A 19,619-nucleotide genomic window follows, 5' to 3' on the forward strand; every position below is an offset into this window, starting at 1 on the left:
ATGTATCTGACTTCTCTTCTTCCTGCTGCTGTGAGCATCCTTAAGACCAATCGTGGTTATGTTATTTTCTGCTGTCTTTCCTTTGGATAACTCATGCATTCTTATGGTTTCAGTGATCATTTTATTGCAGACATGTACAGTGCCCAGCAGATATAAGTTACTCAATAAATGTTTGTGGAAGGGTATGTTGATAACTTCTAAATCTACATCTCTCTTTGTCTGCTCTTGTCTTCTGTTTATTCTGCGGTCATTTAAATTCAGTACTTTAAACGCTGAATGTTATTTCTGTCTCTAAATTGCTCCTGCTATCAATTGCTTCCTCTCTGTCAAAGGTACCACTATTCTTCCCATCACCCAAACTTGAAACATCAGAGATATCCTTGACTCCTTCCTCTCTCTCCATCTCCCGAATAGTCACCACGTCGTATCTTTTCATTCTTGGGAATGTCTTTTGGATTCTCACCTTACTTACTACCTTCACTGCTTTCATACTAAGCCAAACTTTCGTCATCCTTTGCCTGGCCTATTGCGTTAGCTTGCAGCCTTTAGTTTCTTTGAATTCCCTTCTGTCTTGTTCAGCACAATTGCAATGAAATTTTAAGGCATCAATTACATGATGTTACCCCCAGTTGTTTAAACACCTTCCCACCAAATGTAAACTCTTGATCCTGATATTCAAGGCTCTCCACAGTTTTGAACCCCCCTACCTATTAGCCCCTATCTCTTGCTATACACAAGAGAAACCCCCTGCCTTGGTGAGCATGGTCTGCCCATCACACTAATTCCCATTTTATCTTCTTTCCCCTAAGCTGCCTTCCTCTTTCTCTCTACCCATTCCAATCCTACCCATCCTTCATTGCCCTTAAGTTTCTCCTCCAGGAGGCCTTCCCTGACTTTTTCATCACATGTGTATGTTTTCCTTCTTTGCTGCTTTATTGTATTCATTGCCTTTTCTAGGACCTTTCATTAACAGATTCTTCTGCATAAGCTTCAGCTCCTCACTGAAGTAATAAGCTCCTCAATGGTAGGCAAGAGTAGTACCTTATATACTAGTTTTTGTTCCCACTAGTAGCTGGCAGAGTATTAGATAAAGAATGACTTTAAATTAATACTTGTTGAATGGAAATTAAGAATCATACTAAATGCACAAATATTCTATTGCCTGATAATCAGTCCAAAGTTTGGCCTGGATTTTCTATAGCCTCCAAGAATTTGTGCACTTGAACGTACCAAATTGAAATGGAGGGTCTGTCAACATTGCTTGGGTTCCATCTTAGAGGGCCCTTTACCCTCTAGCTTCTTGATTTCACATACCTTATTCAAATCAAGCACTGAAGCACGGAACGAATACGGAAAGTGCGCAAACCATTTAGCAAGTAAAGGTTTTTTGAGTGTACGTTTTTTTAAAACCAAACAGAAACAATTATATCGAGATTGAAACAGCACTTGATTTAACCAAGTACCTTGCAGACGAAGATGAAATCATAGTGTGGCATGCAGTTTTGTTGAACCTGGTAACCAAGGATCTTATTTCCAATGTGAACAACTATGATTTATTCCCATTATTAAAGGTAATTTCATTCTTTTTTATGCGGTTTAAAAAAACAATCCTCTCTTCCTCTTTCCATATTCTAGACAGCATCTGTGAGACAGGTCTTTCCCAAAGTAATAGTCTATTAGTTCTGTATATATTCATTTTCTTCAGAATGGCTGATTATTGTTGGAAGAAAATACCTTAGTCATAGACTGTCTAGGAGATGAGTATGAGTGAAATTTGGAAAAGTACTTAATTCTTGGTGAAGTAGCAATGTGTCCTATCAGACGTAGATGGAAATGGTATTCTTTTTTTCTTATAGAAAAAGATAGTATCTATTAGCAACTATTTCCCTAAAAGATTGTGAGTCAAACAGAATGACTTTTAACAACTCTATATTTATAATTGAAATACTCTGATTTACAGGGCCAGCACTTAAGACCAGAGAGTATATTCCAGAAAAAGTAAAAGTTTTGAAGCTGCTTTTGATGTTGGGAAGAGAGAAGGGAAATTAGAATTAATGAATGAAGAAATGACATGCCATCATGTCATTATAAAAGGGGAAAATAACATATATAAAACAGTATAAAAGGGGAAAAGTTCTATTGTTATATCTTATATCATAAAACAAATGGCACAGGTGAATTCAAAGTAGAAGTTCAAGAGCAACCCTTCAGAGAGTTAGGGGCCACAGACAAACCAGCCAGTATGTTAGCTGAGGATTCTAAGTGAGTTTCTGGGGCACTCTGAGGGCGAGACCACAAATACCTTGGGTTCCAGACTTTCTCTGTTCTAGTGTCCTAAGTGCTGATGGGCGCTTACTTGAATGTGGGGATGATGACCAACAGAAGAAGGCACTTAAATGTTTGTGAGATCAAGGTGGCTCATTGATAATATCTGATGACTGGTTCTGAGTAAAGAAGTAAAAACTAATATTTGTTTTTAAAGAATTTCAATGAATTGCATCTAGTTTATTCTTAGGAATGTGATGGTAATTGTATAACTTTTATAATCTTATTATTTACCAATTCTTATTATTTAGTTCAATTGAAGAAACTTTATTTCAGACTCAGGGCTTAAATTTGTCCAAGGCATAAATCAGTTCTCTTTATTTTCTTGGAGGTAGATATACTAAGCATGGAAGTTTTAAGGTAGAAAGTTTAATAGTTTTATATTTTTACATTTTTTTCTCTATTTTGAGGGCAACTGCAAACATTTGCAGTGATAGTGAATGATAATAATAGCTAATATTTACTGAGCTCTTCTTATGTGTCAGGCAGTGTGCTTATACACATTGTATTGTTTACGAGTTACTTAATATAAGGAAACTGAATCTAGAGAGGTTAAAAAATAAACCAGTTACACATTTAGTAACAAATAAAGATCATTTCTGAGGAAATATCTGTCACTTCTCTACTAATGTCTTTTCAGGCAAGGAGAAATCCAGTGTTGTGAGCCAGAACTAACAGTATATTTTCTTTATTGTTTATAGAAGTATCTATTAAAGAGACTTATGTCAATATGGAATATTTATTCAACTATAATTCATGAAAATGTGACAACATTGCAAGATGACTATTTAGCTCTGTAAGTATTTTTTGAGCAGTGATAATTGAATAAAATGATTCATATTAATAGATAGGCTTCCAGATTCATAAAATAAGATCTTAATACCTCCGATTTACTGAGAGATTTTTGTATGCTACTTGAGAACAGTAGCTTTGGGATTGGTGAGCTAATGTATCCTAATGGGAAGTAATAGTTTGGGATCTTCATTTACCTACAAAGCACATATATGTACGGACAGGAATTTATAGCTCTATATTCTCAAATCTTAGGCTACTGGTTGAAATTGTAAGTTTATCCTACTATTGTTGAAAGGTTGTTCTAAGCAAAGCTAGCTATAGCAATGAATGGAAGGGCATGGGAAAGCAATATACAGGGGAAAAAAGACTCCCCTGTATATTGTTGGTGACAGAAATGCTACCATTATGAAATATGATGGAGGTTGACAGTGAAATACATCAGTCATTTGTGTGTGAGCATGAGTAAGTATTGCAAACGATTTTCACATCATTGGTTTGGTGAGGGGAGTAAGTATGTTGTCGTGATGGTCTGGGAAGGGGGTGAAAGGCAAAATAGGGCTGTGGTACCGCTGACCTCTCTGTGACCCAAGGTTTGTGTGTATAGTCTGGGCTTCTAGATTTAGGGAGGGAATTTGTAACCAACAATGAATAGTACAGGGATTATATTTACAGCTCTAGTCAACATCAAGCTGAAATCAATTAGACCAAGCAAGAAATACCAAATATACAAAATGTGATTATTTTCTCTCAAGAGTATCCTTCTAAGAAGGGAGAAATTTTAGTGCTAGGGTATGACTGGAAGGACAAAGAGTTGAATGGACAAATAAGTGGAAGATGGTGAATAGGAAGTGGTTAGGCAAGTTGTGTGAATGAAAAGGAAGGCAAAAGTGTACTCAATCAGGCAGCACATATGTTAACCGGTCATATCCTTGGCTCTCCTAAATTGGACTGAAGTGACCTGCTTTTTTGTAGCATCCTGGGGCCAGTTCTTCTCTTCAGAGCAACCTTGCGGAATTGGACTGTACTGCTAGAGAACTCCATCTTGCTGCAGCCAACTTGAGATGGGTGGGGAGAGGGAGTGGATATGTAAAGAATGCCTAGAAGTGTCTCTCAGAGGGCTTCCACCCTTGGACATTCCACTTCTGCTTATCAAAAGGTCAAGCCAGGCTGGGTTGAAACTGGAGGGTGGAGCAATGGAGATTTGGCTCTGGCATTTTCTGGAAGTTTGTGGCCGCTTTCAATTTCTTTACCTCTGACTCCAAACTTGGAGAGTGTAGGGAGACACACCTCAAGGCGCTGCTTATCTGAATTTATTATTGTTCCTCACTGTATTCTTTTTGAACTTATTTTGTTTGGAACTATAATGTGTACCCCTACCCAGCTATAAAAACAAAATGAAACAAAAACCTCTGTTCTTTTTCTGGACATAATTATAAAAGTCAGGAGGAGCAGAGGAAGAAACAGAAGCTTAATCAATGAAGGCATGTTGTCAAAGAAAAGAAATAAACCATCCCCTCTTGTTTTCATATATGGAGAAAGAACTTTAAGTGTATTAGATCAGATACTCTGGTCACTTTTTTTTTTAATCCATAAGGCAATTATCGTAAAACAGAGGAAAAATAAATTGATAACAGATGTGGAGTGTGTGTACACCCATGTGTGTTGGAGGGAGATGCAGGATGGCAGTAATTTATTTCTAACTTTCAAAAAATACCTGTCTTAGAGATTATTGGTGCCCGAGATCCTCTTAACAAGTATTTCTCTAAATCTTAAATACATTTGCCATCCACAAAAGCTACTTTTTAACAAAACTGATGGGGTTATTGGAAGGATGTTTTAAAATAGCCATCCCTTTATGAAACACTTATTCTTGCAGGCAGAAAAAATAAACAACGTAATGCAAAATAAAATGTTTTTATTTGACTTTTTCTTCAAGAACATCACTGGAAGAACTTTTTAGAACAGCATGTTGGTTGGGTCTTGAAGACTGTCTTCAACTGTCAAGAGAACTCTTCAGAAACTGGATGAACCATCCAGAGAATGAGTAAGAGTAACATTGTAATTGCCCTTGTTTTTGTCCTATTTCAGCACCAAAAATTTCTCTACCTTTTTGCTGCTCTCAGTCTGGGAGTGATGGTTTTGTTTTCACTTGCTTAATCTCTCTCTCCTACTATTGTTTTTAAAATACCCTTTTTTAAAAACAATTGTCTAATGTAGTTCTGTGTATAACAACAGATTAGAATTAATACACTGAATTGTCAACCAAGACCTCTCATTGCCAGTGCTTTCCCTAATAAGCACTTATGCTTGTTTTGAGTCTTTTTTAGGTTGTTCTTTATGCTTATTTTTGTTATATATATAAATATGTGCATCAGAGTATCTCTTTCCCTGAGTTTGCACTCTAACTGAGAGCTGAGACTAAGACTCTGTCATTTACCTTGAATATATCACCTTAGATGGACAGATGGACTTTTAGGAAATGTGATAATAAGATATGAGACCAAACTGATTTATCAACATACACTGTTTGCACTATTCTAATTTACTACTCCCTTAAAACTCCTTAGTTTCTAAATTAATCTGATGATCTCTTCTCATGATATTAATGCGAATGACGGTTTCCACAATTGCCTTTCTACTTTTGATCTTTATATCTGAGATCTCAAACATTTTTTCTAGATTTACACTTCTAAATATATGACAACCTACATAAACATATAACTTAACTACTGCGAGAAATATCGCATGTTGTACCTTACAGAATACCTTATCCGATTAGAAGTGTGATTTTATGTTATGGCATTGCCTTGGGAAATGAAAAAGAATGGGACTTTTTGTTAAATATCTACAATAATAAAACAAAAGAAGAAGAAAGGATGCAACTTGCCTTTGCAATGAGCTGCAGTAAAGATCCATGGATACTTAACAGGTGATTATTGTTAACTTACCTTGAAAGTTCCTGGTGAAGGAAGGCAATTAATAAACTAAAGGGATAAAAATAAAAATGAGCTCATATAAGAATTAATACTATACATATTTGTGCATCACCAGCTTAGAGCCATGTGGGGTTTTAATTCCATGTATTTAAACTAACTCTTTCTATTGGATAATTGCTACATATTTATTTCCCACAAATGCACTTTTGCAGATATTTGGAGTATGCCATCACTACATCTCCATCCACCTTTAACGAAACAAATATAATCGAAGTTGTGGCAGAATCTGAAGTTGGTCGGTACATCGCAAAAGACTTTTTGGTCAACAATTGGCAAGCTGTGAGCGAAAGGTAGGAAGGAAATGTGGGACCCCTCTTTCCTCTAGGTCATTGGTTTGGTGCCAGTAGCTCAGCTTTAGTCTAGCTAGGTCACAAAAGTCCTTTACATTCAGTAGAGAAGTGATCATTTTTCCTGCATTTAGTCTCACCACAAACTGGTTGTGTTATGGAAGAGAAGGACACTTACCTCCAGTTTTGGCTGTCTGTATGAAATGGATTTGCATGGATACTTACCTACCTCAGTTTCCTCATTGTGCCCCCTAAGAATCTTTTCTTCAGAGACACAGATTAGAGCTAGTCATATTTTTTAGTGTGAGTGTACATCATCCGTTCATTTATTTTGCGAAATACGTCACCATATCTTCAAGAAACAACAGTGCTCATATCAGCATGGATGTTGCTTATGTCTTTTATTTGTCAGATTCCCTTTATGTATCTGGGTTCCATATTTTTGAACTTTTTTTATATTTCTCACCTTTTAAAATTAAATCTGCTTGCTTCTTAGCTCCTCTGTTGGGTAAAATCTACATTGACATGCAAAAATCAGACAGCGTGCCTTTGCTGGTTGCTCTTTCTTAGAACATTACCTAACCATACATTCTTAAAAGCCTAGAATCATATGTCCTACAAGTACTCACATACTGTAGAGTTAGCAGATACAAAGTAGCCAACAGTTCCGTCCGTATACCTGTAGAGTTGCAAGATACTTTTTGTAAATAAGTTTATCCCTTTGGGACAGAAAGTATATTTAGAATATAAACGTTTAAGAATGTGAATATGGTTCTCTTACAAGGCAAAATAATGGAATCTTTTTCTTTTGTAGACATTTACTGAACACCTTTACAACAACAAAACTGTGTCTTTAAATTAGAAATTAAAAACATGTAGATAAAAGTTCATTTGTACAGTACCATTTTTTTTCTAGCTCATCAGTTGAACACACATAGCTACTTACATATTAAGAAAATTGTTCTTATCTCCTGTTTTAAATTATCTATCATTCTAGGTTCATTGCTTCAGAGAGCCTTATGAATTCCTTAAATTTCCTGGGATCCCTAAAACCTTAAGGGTAAATGGTGTCTTCCGTTTTTGCTAAAGTCATTAAAAAGAATCCCCTCCTTCCTAGGTCCTACTTCTCAGTGGGAATTTGGGAGTTTGGATTTAGTAAGTCAGAATTACTTACCCAGGTCCCCTTGTTCCATGAAGTTTCAGAGATTCCAACCTCATAGAGTTGTCTGTTAGTTTCTGTTCTCTCTCCTTAGAGCTTATAATAAAAAGCTCTGTCCCCATGCCCATTCTAGGTCTGACATGCCTGGCTTTGCCTGGTCTGTGAGGCCATCTGCCCTCTTGCTGCCATGGTCATTTTGCCCAAGGTCATTCACTTCAGCTACAGTCCTTAACTGTTTTCTTCCAGAGTATCTTGCTGAACAATCTAGTCGCAATTTTGGAATTAAAATGTTGAGAGAACAGCCACTTTAAGAAATTTGTCATGATTTGCCTGAGGACCCAACTTGTAATCACCACAGGCTGTCACATTCTCCATTCCTTCTGATGCACTCCTGGGCCCTGAGGAAGACACAGATTCACAATTACTTCCCAGACTTAGTATTTGGTGGTGCCTGGCACTTGGTATGTGCTTGTAAGTGTTAAGGGTTGTACATGTTGTTGTGGCTCAAGGTGACATGGTGTCTGTCAGCCCTGGGCTGTATCCACACTCAGACAGGTAAGCCTAAGCACAAACCAGACACATCCTCATGTAGCAGAGCTTCGGAATCACCTGGAGTGGCTAATAAACCTAAAGACTTCCAAGCCCCCTTTAAAATCAGAATCTACCAGAATAGGACGGGGAATCTGTACCTTTCACTAGCTCCCCAGGTGACCCCAGGGTAGTTTAACATAGAACCAGTTGATACTGGATTTAAAAATTATCTAAGGCTGTGTTGCTCAATATGATAGCCACTAGCTAACATGTAGATATTTAAATTTAAATTTAATAAAATTTAAAATTCATTTTCTCAGTTGCACTAAACCCATTTTAAGTGTTCAGTGTGGCCAGTAGCTACCTACCATATTGGACAGCTCAGATGCAGAACATTTCCATCATTGCAGAGTTCAGCTGGACAGCACTGCTCTAAGGGGTAAACCAGCCGCTCAATTCATTTTTTCCTCTCTTCTTATACTATACACAGCACGTGTGCCAATAAGCCCCTCAAGTGGCTTTGAGCAACCGTGGGTAAGATTGCTCTTAGTTTAAGTGACTCTAAGTGTGTTTTAATTTTTTTCCTTAGAAGAACTTTTTTCTCCATTTAGAGAACAGGAACATGTTAGCAACACTCTCTGAAAAGTCTACTATCTAGCAATTTATGTAAATGATCTACAAAACTGTATTAAATAAGAGTATATAAGAAATTCCTTTTTTAAAAAAACTCTAAATGAATATTATCATTATCCCCAAGAAGTTCCTAGTATTATAAATGTGTGAATTTATAACCATGGCTTGACCTATGGTTATAAATTCTTTTATCCACAAAATGCCCTGCTCATGAAATAGGTGCCTATCCTATGTATGACAAATTCATCTCAGTTCACCCCTCTTGCACATTCTGCTGCAAAAAGTCTTTCAGACTCAAATAAATTTGCTTTCTACATCTAATACATTTATTTTTCGGCTTCAATTTATATTCGCCAGTCTTGCTGAATTTTGCAAATGATTTTGTTTGAATAGTCTTAATATTCATGGATTGTTAGAAGGAAATAAGCATTCAAATTAATAATCAAAATGTTACATACGCTAAAAATGGCATAGGAATGCTCACTTAATTCTTTGTACATCAGAATGTTGAATTATCACTTATTAAAGAGTTATATTTGACATGAATATTTGCATGACACCAGTCTTCATGTAATGATAAAGATAATATCAAAGTGTAAGTAAACAAATGCTTGTGACAAATTAAACTTTATATTAATTATGTGGAAAGGATTTATTCTGAATTGCTAAGATGTGGCTGATCGCTATCAAGTTAGTGCTGTAATTAGTGTCTCTCCAGTGTGTTCCACTGAGCATTATTCATGGAAAATGTTGATAAGCCTTCTTTAACAAAGGACACAATAGGCTAATGTTTGGAAACTGTTTTAACCTCCACTTTTGCAAATTCACAGTATATGTTAGCATTATAAAGCCTCCAAGAGCCCTGAAAAAGGAAATCTAGATTTTCCACACGCTTTATCCAGCATCTTATAGGTGTAATCCTGCTATGTACCATATATGGTAACGTAAACAAAGCGTCATTTTGCCAGTAGATCAGTTGTCCTGGGAGAAAGACAGATGAGAAACTAAATTCTCCAACCCTCTCATCTGGAACTGTAACTAGAACGTCTATTTATTGTTTGCTTATTAGTGAACATTTAGGCCTTGGTTTCCTCTTCTATAAAATGAAAGACATAGTATGTGATCAATTCTAAGGTTCTTTCCAGTAATAACAAGTTTTGGTTTTTCTATGCCAAGGCACAGTTATGTCAAGCTATTGTTGGGGATATAAAATGATTAGGACGTGTTGTCTGATAAATGCCATAGAGAAGAAATAGAGAGGGCTTCAGAGGTTCAAAGGGAAGAAAGGAATTTGAATAGGCGGAGTTGGAAAAAATCACCTTCTACATGGAAGGACTGAGAAGCTGACTTGGGACTGGTCACGGTAACAGGCTGGAGCTTAGGACACTGGAAAGGAGGAGATAGGGCTGGTCAAGTGTTAGAGTTGAGTACACTGCCAGTAGTAGTTCAGGAATGTCTACTCCCCTCAACCAGGCCTAGAATTCTTCTCAGGAAGCCTAATCCGAAAATATATTTTGGGATATTTGATTGAGTAAAACAACTTTGGCTTGGTCCTGCCCCTCATTCCCATGTGCAGGGCACTGTACTGGTTGTTGTAGAATAATTAGTTCATTGTTGAACCAAAGATGATCTTTTGAGTAGTGATCCCAAAGAGGGAACCTCCACTGGCCGTAAAGACATCTTTCAGGTTACAGAAAAACCAGTATGTACATATAGCTGTGGATAGATCCTGTAGATAGAATGTGTGAAAAGAGATGAAGCACTTTTTATCTGACTTTTTATCGTATCTGGTAGAAATTATATTTGTTCCCTTATGATCCTTGTTAAGTTGCTTCCGGCTTTCTTAAAACAACATAGGCTTCACAGCCTACAGGAAAACCCTAGGTATATTTGAATATAGAATACAAGGTATAATCAATTTCAAACTCAGCTGGTCCAAAATGAATCCTACCCTCTTCTTCACCAAATACTTGATTTCTTCTCCAAATACAGTTATATTGACTAAACTCCCTTAAGCTTGAAAACTTGCTCTCATTTTCATTTCCACTCTGTTGTATTTCATGATGGGGAACACAGAGTTGAAAGGGTTAAATAGGAGCACAAGGGAGCCAAGAGAGCTGATAAGTTATTGGAAGGGTGTGCCCAAGCACCGGAGGGCCCTTTCTCACGGCCTGTCACTGGACCACTGGACGGGGCTGGATGCCTGGGTGCCCCCATTGCCTAGTGGCCATGCTCGCCACAGGAAGTCAGATGTGGCAGGAGAAGGGACAGGAGGGGAGGGGAAATGGAAGAAAGGAGAGAGGCAGAAGGCAAGCCAGACTAGAGTACGAAAATCACTGTGCCATACTAGCTTCAAATATTACCAATTTTTTAAAAGGGTAACTCTCCTGATGCACGTTAGCTCTTGTCTTTATATTAATTAGAATGTACTTGAATACTGGTAGGATAAACTATTTATAATGTATATATTTTTGTTCAGTAATATTTCAAAGAGATTGCTCTCTCAACAAGAGTGGCAAGTCGTCTCTGTCTCAAATATTTCCTTTTGAAGCTTGCAAGAACAGGAAGGAATGAAGTGTGCCGGCTACTCGATAGGGGCTTCAACATCCATTATCTCATTTAATCGCCAGAACAATGCTTCTAACTATGTGTTATTCCCCATTTTTACAGTTTATAAAGTCGCCCAAGGTAACTTCAAACCCAGCCCTGCCTCTCAGGGAAACTTTCTTCTGTATCTGGTTGAAAATCACACAGTTAGCAGCGTAGGTAGTTTTCCACCTCTCATTTTAAGGTTGGAACTCCGTTTCTTTGCAAATTTTGCCAAATCTTTTGCGTCATCACACAGGCTTTTTATACCTGGCCAATAAAACTGGAGAACTAAGAAATATTTCCTCTTTCCCCATAGAAACAGGTTTGCTTGCCTGGATTGTATGTAGACTGTCTCTTGTCCTCCACTTTGCTCAAGTATACACAGCTTAAGTTACAGCTGGAAACTTTAAAAGAACAACAAGTGCTGTTTTCTCTTGCCTCTGCGTGTTATGACAACGTTAACTCTTACAATTTTTGTTTGTTTGTTTTTTGTGAAGAAGATCAGCCCTGAGCTAACATCCGTGCTAATCCTCCTCTTTTTTTTTTTGCTGAGGAAGACCGGCTCTGAGCTAACATCTATTGCCGATCCTCTTCCTTTCTTTTTCCCAAAGCCCCAGTAGATAGTTGTATGTCATAGTTGCACATCCTTCTAGTTGCTGTATGTGGGACGTGGCCCCAGCATGGCAGGAGAAGTGGTGCGTCGGTGGGCGCCTGGGATCTGAACCTGGGCCGCCAGTAATGGAGCGCACGCACTTAACCACTAAGCCACGGGCCGGCCCCAACTCTTACAATTTTTAATTTCAAGTAAATCAATTGTGTGTATTAACTATCAAGGCAGTTCAACCATTTCTTATTCAGTCCATTATATGAACCCTATTTTAATTTTTCTCTCTTTTTTAATGCATCCAAAAGTCTTTGTTTACTTTTTTAATGACGGCAATGCTTTGAGCAGGTATGTATTTGCTGTCTCTTCGTAGCAATGCTTCATGGATTTTTAAAAAATGATGATTCTTCTTGGGTATTCAAGGACACTAAACTAAAGGGGAAGTTTCAACTACCATGTGTTTTTGAGGGACCGTAAGTAGAGCCAGGTTACTAGCCTTCAGTGATCACCAACATTTTGAGAATCGCAGAAGATACGGATTTTCTCTTCAAAAAGCATATACAACATACAAAATTTTAAATAAGCTTTCAGGGTATTTTAGTCAGAGTTTCTGAAATTGATCTCATATTAACTACTGTGTTTTAAGGGGCATAATTTGCATATTTACTTGCTCTCATAAATTTTCTTAATTTGAGGTATATGATATCTATTCTAACCACCTCATTTAAAATGATAAAAACAGTTGTTTTTTTTTAAGAAGAGCTTTTTACATTTAAACAAAACTTTAAAAACTATGTGTTACACAAATCAGTATTTAACTATAAATATTTCTTTAGTGCTAATATAATAAATTTTCTATTAAAAGATGAAGCTAAACTAGTTCATATATGTTTTCACTTAGATTTGGGAGACAGGAATTACCAGGGGCTATGTACTTAGCATTGATCTGCTCTATAAAATATGGCTTTATCTTGCAAAACATTTTGCACTCCTGATTAGCATCTTGTTGCTTTGTAGGTATGGAGCGCCGTCATTGGTTACTCTAATAGATATCATAGGGAGAACCATAAGTACAGATTCACAGATCATGGAGGTAAGTACTTTAGATAGTGTGAATTATAATGGTAATTTGGAAGCCACTTTTTATGTAATTTGGAGTTGCTAAATTTAAAAATAACATGCTTGTCTGAATTATTACATTCTGTGCTGCCATTGGTGCTGTTATCACTGTGTAGGAAATGTTTTTAATTATCTCTTGCTCCTGAAATAGAGACCATCCATGTTCATGGAGGACTGGACTTCATCCTTTCTCACCTGAGTTACTGGAGTAGACTCTGGCCTGGGCTCCCTGGCCCAGGCTGGTCTTCCCTCCATCCATCCTCCACATTGCTGCCAGTCACCGCCCTGCTCCCAAAGCTTCAGTAGCTCATCATAGTTTTTAGAAGAAATTTTAAAATCTTTTCATTTGCATGTGAGCCTCTTCATAATTAGCCCATGCCTTGCTCTCTAGCCTCATTTTTGCCCACCTCACCACCAAGTATCAGAGAACAAGAGAGGCAGACACCCCCAAACACTTTTCCTGTAGTTATACTGTACCACTTACAGCTTTTCTTAAATTAGCATGCTGTTTCACATTTTCCAGGTTTTGGAAACACTCTACCATCTGCTGGGGTGCCCTCCCCATGCCTGTCCTTGGCTGGATAATTCCTAATCATCTTTTAAGGCTTTGTGTCTAAGAATTTTTTAATTAACTGATTTACACCCCCTCCTCCTTCTTGCTCCCAAATCATCCTGTGGATATCTTTATCATAGCACTTACCGCATCATACTGTAATGAGTGTGTGAATGTGTCTACCCCCTGAGGCTATCTCATGAGCTCCTCTAGGACTGAGACCCTATTTTAGTCATATCTGTATCTAGAACCTAACATGGGGCTTGCCATTTCTAGGCTCTGCTTTCCTCTGGGCTGACTTTCTTCTTAGATGGGCTTTCTCCACATGCGGGCAAGAACAGCTGCAGGCATACGTGAGCCTTAGCACCCTCAGCTGCAGAAAAAGGAATCCTTTCTCACTGGGCTTCAAGGTCAAGGACCAACTCTGGTTGGTCCCACTTGGGTCGCAGTCACCAACCAGTGTGTCCAGGGGGAATGAAATACTCTGGCCTCGCCTGGGTCACATGCCCACACTTGGAGCCAGCCCCACCCAAACCACAGGCACTGGGACAGCAAAGGGGTAGTTCTGGAAAGAAAAGGGGAGCCTATAACCAGAATGTAAACTGAAGGGCAAAAGCAAATGTCTACAAAAGAGGCACACACACACAAAGGAAACCAAGAATAAAATATAAATACAACCTCTGCACACCCAGTGGCATAGGTAAAATTAGGAAGATTTATAATATCAGATGTTGGCAAAGATGTGAGGCAACGGGAACTCTCTTATCCTGCTGGTGGAAATGTAACATGGTACAACTACTTTGGAAAACAGAAAGTTTTCTAAACTTAGTTAGACACATATGACCTAATAATGCCACTTTTAGGTTTTTACTCAAGAGAAATGAAAACCTATGCCCACACAAAGACTTGTACATGAATGTTCATAGCAGCTTTATTCACGTCAGCCAAAAACTGGAAACCATTCAAATGCCCATCAATAGGTGACTGGGTAAGGAAGATGTAATTATCCACACAATGAAATACTAGCCCCCAATAAAAAAAAGGAGCAAGTTTGTGTAGCAACATGGATGAATCGCAAGATGATTATGCTGAGTAAAAGAAACCAGACACATTCTAGGAAATGCAAACCAATGTGTGGTGACAAAGGGCAGATCACTGGTTGCCTGGGACAGAGAAAGGGATGGATACAGAAAGGCCTGAAGAAACTTCTGTGGGCAGTGGAAATGTACCGTATCTTGACTGTGGCTGTGGCTTCACAGGTGTGTACAGTGGCCGAAACTCATGGACTTGTACACTTTAAATGGATACAGTTTATTGTGTATATAAATTATGTCTCAATAAAGTTGATTAAAAATGTTAAAAAATGACTTGAGTGCAAATTAAACACTAGGGCCTGGAACTATATTAATAAGAACAGAAAAAGCCTGTGTAAATAAGAAAGGAAAATCGACTCCCCTGCCCCAGCAAATAAACAAATAAATGTGTAGTCATAAAGGCCTGAAATTTGATCCTGAGCAAAAGAAGGAGAAGCAGTCAGTTACATAGCTGTTATTATGAGAGAGAGAGGGGAAGGGCCGCTAATTCCCGATGGAATCATCTTTGTTTGGGTTTTGGCCCGCCTGAGGCTGAGCTGTCAGGAACTGATTTATGAGGGCTTCCCTGGATAGGAGAGAGCAGGGCACACCCAGAAATGCTGGAACAAAGCTCTGCGAACCACGACTGGGTTTGTGTTGGTATCTTCTGAAGTGCATCAGTTCATTTTTGTCTCTACAGAACCCAGTAAAGTTTTGTTGTTGTTTAATGAACGAATGAAGTTTGTATAAATTTAGCTATCCTCAAAGTCCCAAAACTCTATAGTCACTGATAGTTTATTTAAAAAATACAAAAATGGATTTAGCAGTGTTTAAATTATTGCAATTTTGAAAACAAGTAAATTAGGTATTATGAATATCCTTGTCAAAAAAGTATTAATGCCCAACAGTCCTACTATAATGTATCAGTTCACATGATAACATTGAAAATAATTACTCCTAAAAAGGAAAATGAAAGTCACGTGAATCCCTTCTCCCTCCATACCAGCGCAGTTTCTATACTTTGTCCGAATCTCTTGCCCTGGTCTTTATACTCCCTTCTGCTGGGACCTGGCCTCCTGCTCTCAAGCGCTCATGAAGCCCCACCTGCAATCCCACAGACCCCACTCCCCTCCCACTCACTGCAGGCACACAGTGGTGGACACACGACCAGTAGTATGGGGTGTGGGCACATGGTTCCACTGCCCGGCAGGAGTGGGCAGCTGTGGGAGTGAGCAGAGGTTTGTTTCTGGTTCCTTAACCTACTTCCTCCTGGAACCTTACTTTTCTATTACGTTGTAATTAGGCTTGATAGCCCTATTACTACTTAATTTCAAGTGCATTAGGGCTTAAGTGACCTTTTGTGAGCTAGTGTGTGTACACTATCATCTTATGGTAAGATATGTTCTGAGTTCTAATCCACTGACACAGAAATAAACTTTTTGAATATAACTTCTTAGTCAATTGGGGTCTGGCTTATATGTAATATTGCAGCAAATGTTCCCATAACTGATGTTCGCCTTGACTCAATGAAGGAATTTAGCCAATAGATGAATCCACTATAAATATTCTTAAATAAGAGATAATATTTGTAAAGACACAGGTGTTACGTATCAGTTTTGAGCTTTGGAAGTTGCAAAGTTTCTTTTGAGATAAGAAAAGGTCTCCCTGTATCTGTCTCCACGAAACTTGTATGATATCCGATATGCATTCAGGAAGTCTTTGTTGAGCACCTACTATGCACTTGGGGACTAGAGCAGTGAATAAAACAGATGAAGTTCTCACTTCTTGGAGCTTCCAGTCTGCATCTGATTCTTCAGGGCAGAGGTGGTCTTCAGCACACGTTCTCAGTCACAGTCTCCCCAGGGACACACAACCTGGGGGTACACATTTCTACGCGTTCCAACCATCCTTGTCCATTTGCAAACTCACGTTGCCACTGAACATGCACTTGCCTCGTTGTGTCTCCATGAGAAAGTTAGGTTCTGCTGACCCATGAGCTCTTTCTCCTTTCAGATGCAGCAGTTTTGCAGTAACATGTTGGAGGAGCACCAGAGGCTCACGGTTCATGCCAAATTACAGACAATAAAGAACGAAAATCTGGAGAATAAGAAGCGAAATGCCAGGATAGCTGCATGGCTACGGGAAAACACATAATCTGGTGGCTCCTTTCGGCTCACCGCTTGCATATTATAATGTAGCTTGCTCACAGTTTTGTCTTCCAACGCTTTGTGAGTCTGGCAAACCACATGTTTTGTTGTTTGTAGTTCAGCACACTTATGGCTCAGAGTCGTGTTCTTCCCATATTGTCACGTTTGGCCCCGAGGCTCAGTGATTGCCAAGGATTTTGCCAACACTGCTGTATTTCTGGGGAAAATTTTACTTCATGTTGGGCTATCAAACCACAGAATTTATTTTAAATGCCTTGTAAAAACAAATTTACCTTAGAAAGTCTTGCTCATTCTGTTATGAAGGCCAGTGGAATATGAGATAATTGGCTAAATGAGCACATTCCTTTCTGAGGGAAATACAGATTTGCAATACTCTAGGGCTTATTTAGTTGAATATTTAAAAGAGCAATGAGCAAATAACACAACCATGTAAAGCAAATAACACAACCATGTAAAGCAACAGAAACCAGAAAAATAATACTCAGTAGAAGTCAGAAAAGCCAAAGAAAAGCAAGTTTTAAAAAGGGACAGACAATTTTATGAGCCATGTTAAGTGCCCTAAGGGCAAGAAGTGTGTCTTTTCCTGCCCATTTCTCTCTCCCCACGGTGCCTACTGCGTTGCACCACACTTTACTGGCCTCTGAACTTTATGGAGTCACAAAAAGACACAGGATTGTAGGATCCGTGAAGTGCCCTTAGGATCGCTGCTGTGGAGGCCGGAAGGGAGAGGAAGGCTCTGCCCTGAAGCTCTTGACTGTGTTTTCACCTGTGGGATGGACACTCTTTCAGCCAAAGTTTATGAGCCAAAAGAATGATGTCAACAGATCGTAGCAATTATTGGCTAATCTTCAGCGCAAAGGGAAATTGTCAAATAAAGAGAAATAGAACTAAAAGGCTAACCAGAGCATAATCTTTACAGCTTTGCACTCAGGGGATTAAGTTTGAAACTTGGTTTCATTTGGCCAAATTGAACCTGCTTGTAGTCTGGAAAACTTTAAACATTTTCACCCGTCACAATGTGTGGAATTAGCTTGGTTTTGTTACACCTGATTAAATCAGGACAGTTAAGGCACATCATCCTACCCTAGACTTTGTGTGTATATGATTTAATTCTGTGTTTTAATTTTGATTTTGTTTTTGTAGAATGGGGGTAAAACTACAGATCTCCTATCTACCTCAGAGCGATATTGTAAAGATTAAGGAATACGTCAATTAAAAGCCTTTAAATGTGTTATATAAACTCACGGCAATGTGATCTAAGGTTTTTTCCCCTATTTCTTGTATAAGTTAATGCAGCCACAAATTAAAGTGCAATACAAAAGTTCACTTTCGTATTCGCTTCACAAGAAGATGCTCCGAGTATGAGGGGGAAGCTATGGGACTTGGCCATGCGGAAAAACCAAAGCACAGTCTACTCAGACTTGACCATGGGTCATAGGTCAGAGAGTTTTTTCTTTAAATTTAGGAATTTAACATTTAAGCAATAAAATATCTCCATGTCTTCAATTTGTTATGTGTGAGATAGCTCCTGCACTTTTTTAAACATTCGTTCTCTATTTCCTATATTTTCTCTGATCATCAGTCTGATCTTTTGATAAGCATGTCACATGTCCTTTCAACTTCTTTTCTCTTCCTCCTCTCCATCTCCTCCACTTCCACTCCGTCCTTCTCCTTGGGCTCCCCGTCTTCCTTCTCCTTTCCTTCTCTGCCTTCCTTCTGCCTGGTTGGCCCTGTCCTCTCTCCTTGGTCTTCCTACACTGCTGTGCTCCAGTCCACCAAGTGCACGTGGAGGCTGACGGTGGGCGCCCAGCGGGCTCTGAGATCTGTTATCAGGTGATGCCAAACACTGCCTGGTCCTACCAAAAGAGCAAGTAGGCAGGGCTCTCCAGACCATTTCCTGAAAAGTAAAGTCCTGTTATATCTTAGATTCTGTAGTAATTAAACAGCACTGAAAGTATTTATCCAAAATCAATGCCCAAATATTTAGTTAATAATCCTTCCTCGATATGAAAAAGAATTTTGAGTAATGTACATTTTTTTCTTACACGGATAAAGCCAGTTAATCCAGATAAGCCTTACATTTTATTATACCATACCTTATTCTTAGCATTAAAAGAAGTAATTGTTGATTGACTACTGTGATAGCAATAAGTCAGGGAGTGATATTGAGGCAGATTTGTCTAAAAGGTGTAAACACTTTATTAACCAATAAACCAGCTTATCTATTAGTACCCCCACTATGAAACAATTTCTCTGACCCAGCCAGTTTACATTATACTGTTCATCCTAAAAAATGTTAAACAAATGTACAATGTATTCATGATTTTTTTTCCATCTGGTGATTAGAAATTAAAGTTTTCTCCACAATCTTATGCTTCTTTCCTGCTCAACCCCATTCAATGACTTTCCATTGTTGACTTTAAGTGAAAGAACAAATGCCTTAGTTTGGAAGACTCAAGATCCTCTGTAATTTAGAGCTCTTGGGCCCAGCTGTACAGCAATTTATTCTGAGGAACAAATGAAAAAGCAAAATGAAATGAGATTTAAAGGGAACTCTACTTGATTAGTTTTCTTGTTTATGCCAATAAATGCTGTCTTTTTCCATCCAAACTGCAGCAGGATTAGTATGTCCAAAGCAAAGCCCTAAGGGGAGCTTACAAGTAAATATAACACAAAGAATTATGTGTTCCCCCCACACACAAAGAATCATGTAGCACAGCCAGCAGCATCTGAAACCATACCTATATTGTCTCCAACTCGATCTTCTCTCTAATTCAACCACATTCA

At 38.4% G+C, this 19,619-nt stretch overlaps 1 protein-coding gene across 1 annotated transcript in view; it reads left to right on the plus strand.

Annotated features, from left to right (window-relative positions):
• LVRN (laeverin) overlaps positions 1–17,251 on the plus strand; it is a 78,144-nt gene extending 60,893 nt beyond the window's left edge. The window contains exons 14-20 of the mRNA XM_058538862.1: positions 1,418–1,571; positions 3,027–3,121; positions 5,057–5,164; positions 5,882–6,049; positions 6,269–6,406; positions 12,937–13,012; positions 16,678–17,251. Coding sequence (XP_058394845.1) covers positions 1,418–1,571; positions 3,027–3,121; positions 5,057–5,164; positions 5,882–6,049; positions 6,269–6,406; positions 12,937–13,012; positions 16,678–16,818 — 880 coding nt within the window. The 3' untranslated portion in view covers positions 16,819–17,251. The remainder of the gene's footprint in view (positions 1–1,417; positions 1,572–3,026; positions 3,122–5,056; positions 5,165–5,881; positions 6,050–6,268; positions 6,407–12,936; positions 13,013–16,677) is intronic.
• Positions 17,252–19,619: the final 2,368 nt, after the last annotated feature.

Source organism: Diceros bicornis, chromosome 1 (genome assembly GCF_020826845.1).
Source record: "Diceros bicornis minor isolate mBicDic1 chromosome 1, mDicBic1.mat.cur, whole genome shotgun sequence".
In the NCBI taxonomy this organism is placed as follows: domain Eukaryota; kingdom Metazoa; phylum Chordata; class Mammalia; order Perissodactyla; family Rhinocerotidae; genus Diceros; species Diceros bicornis.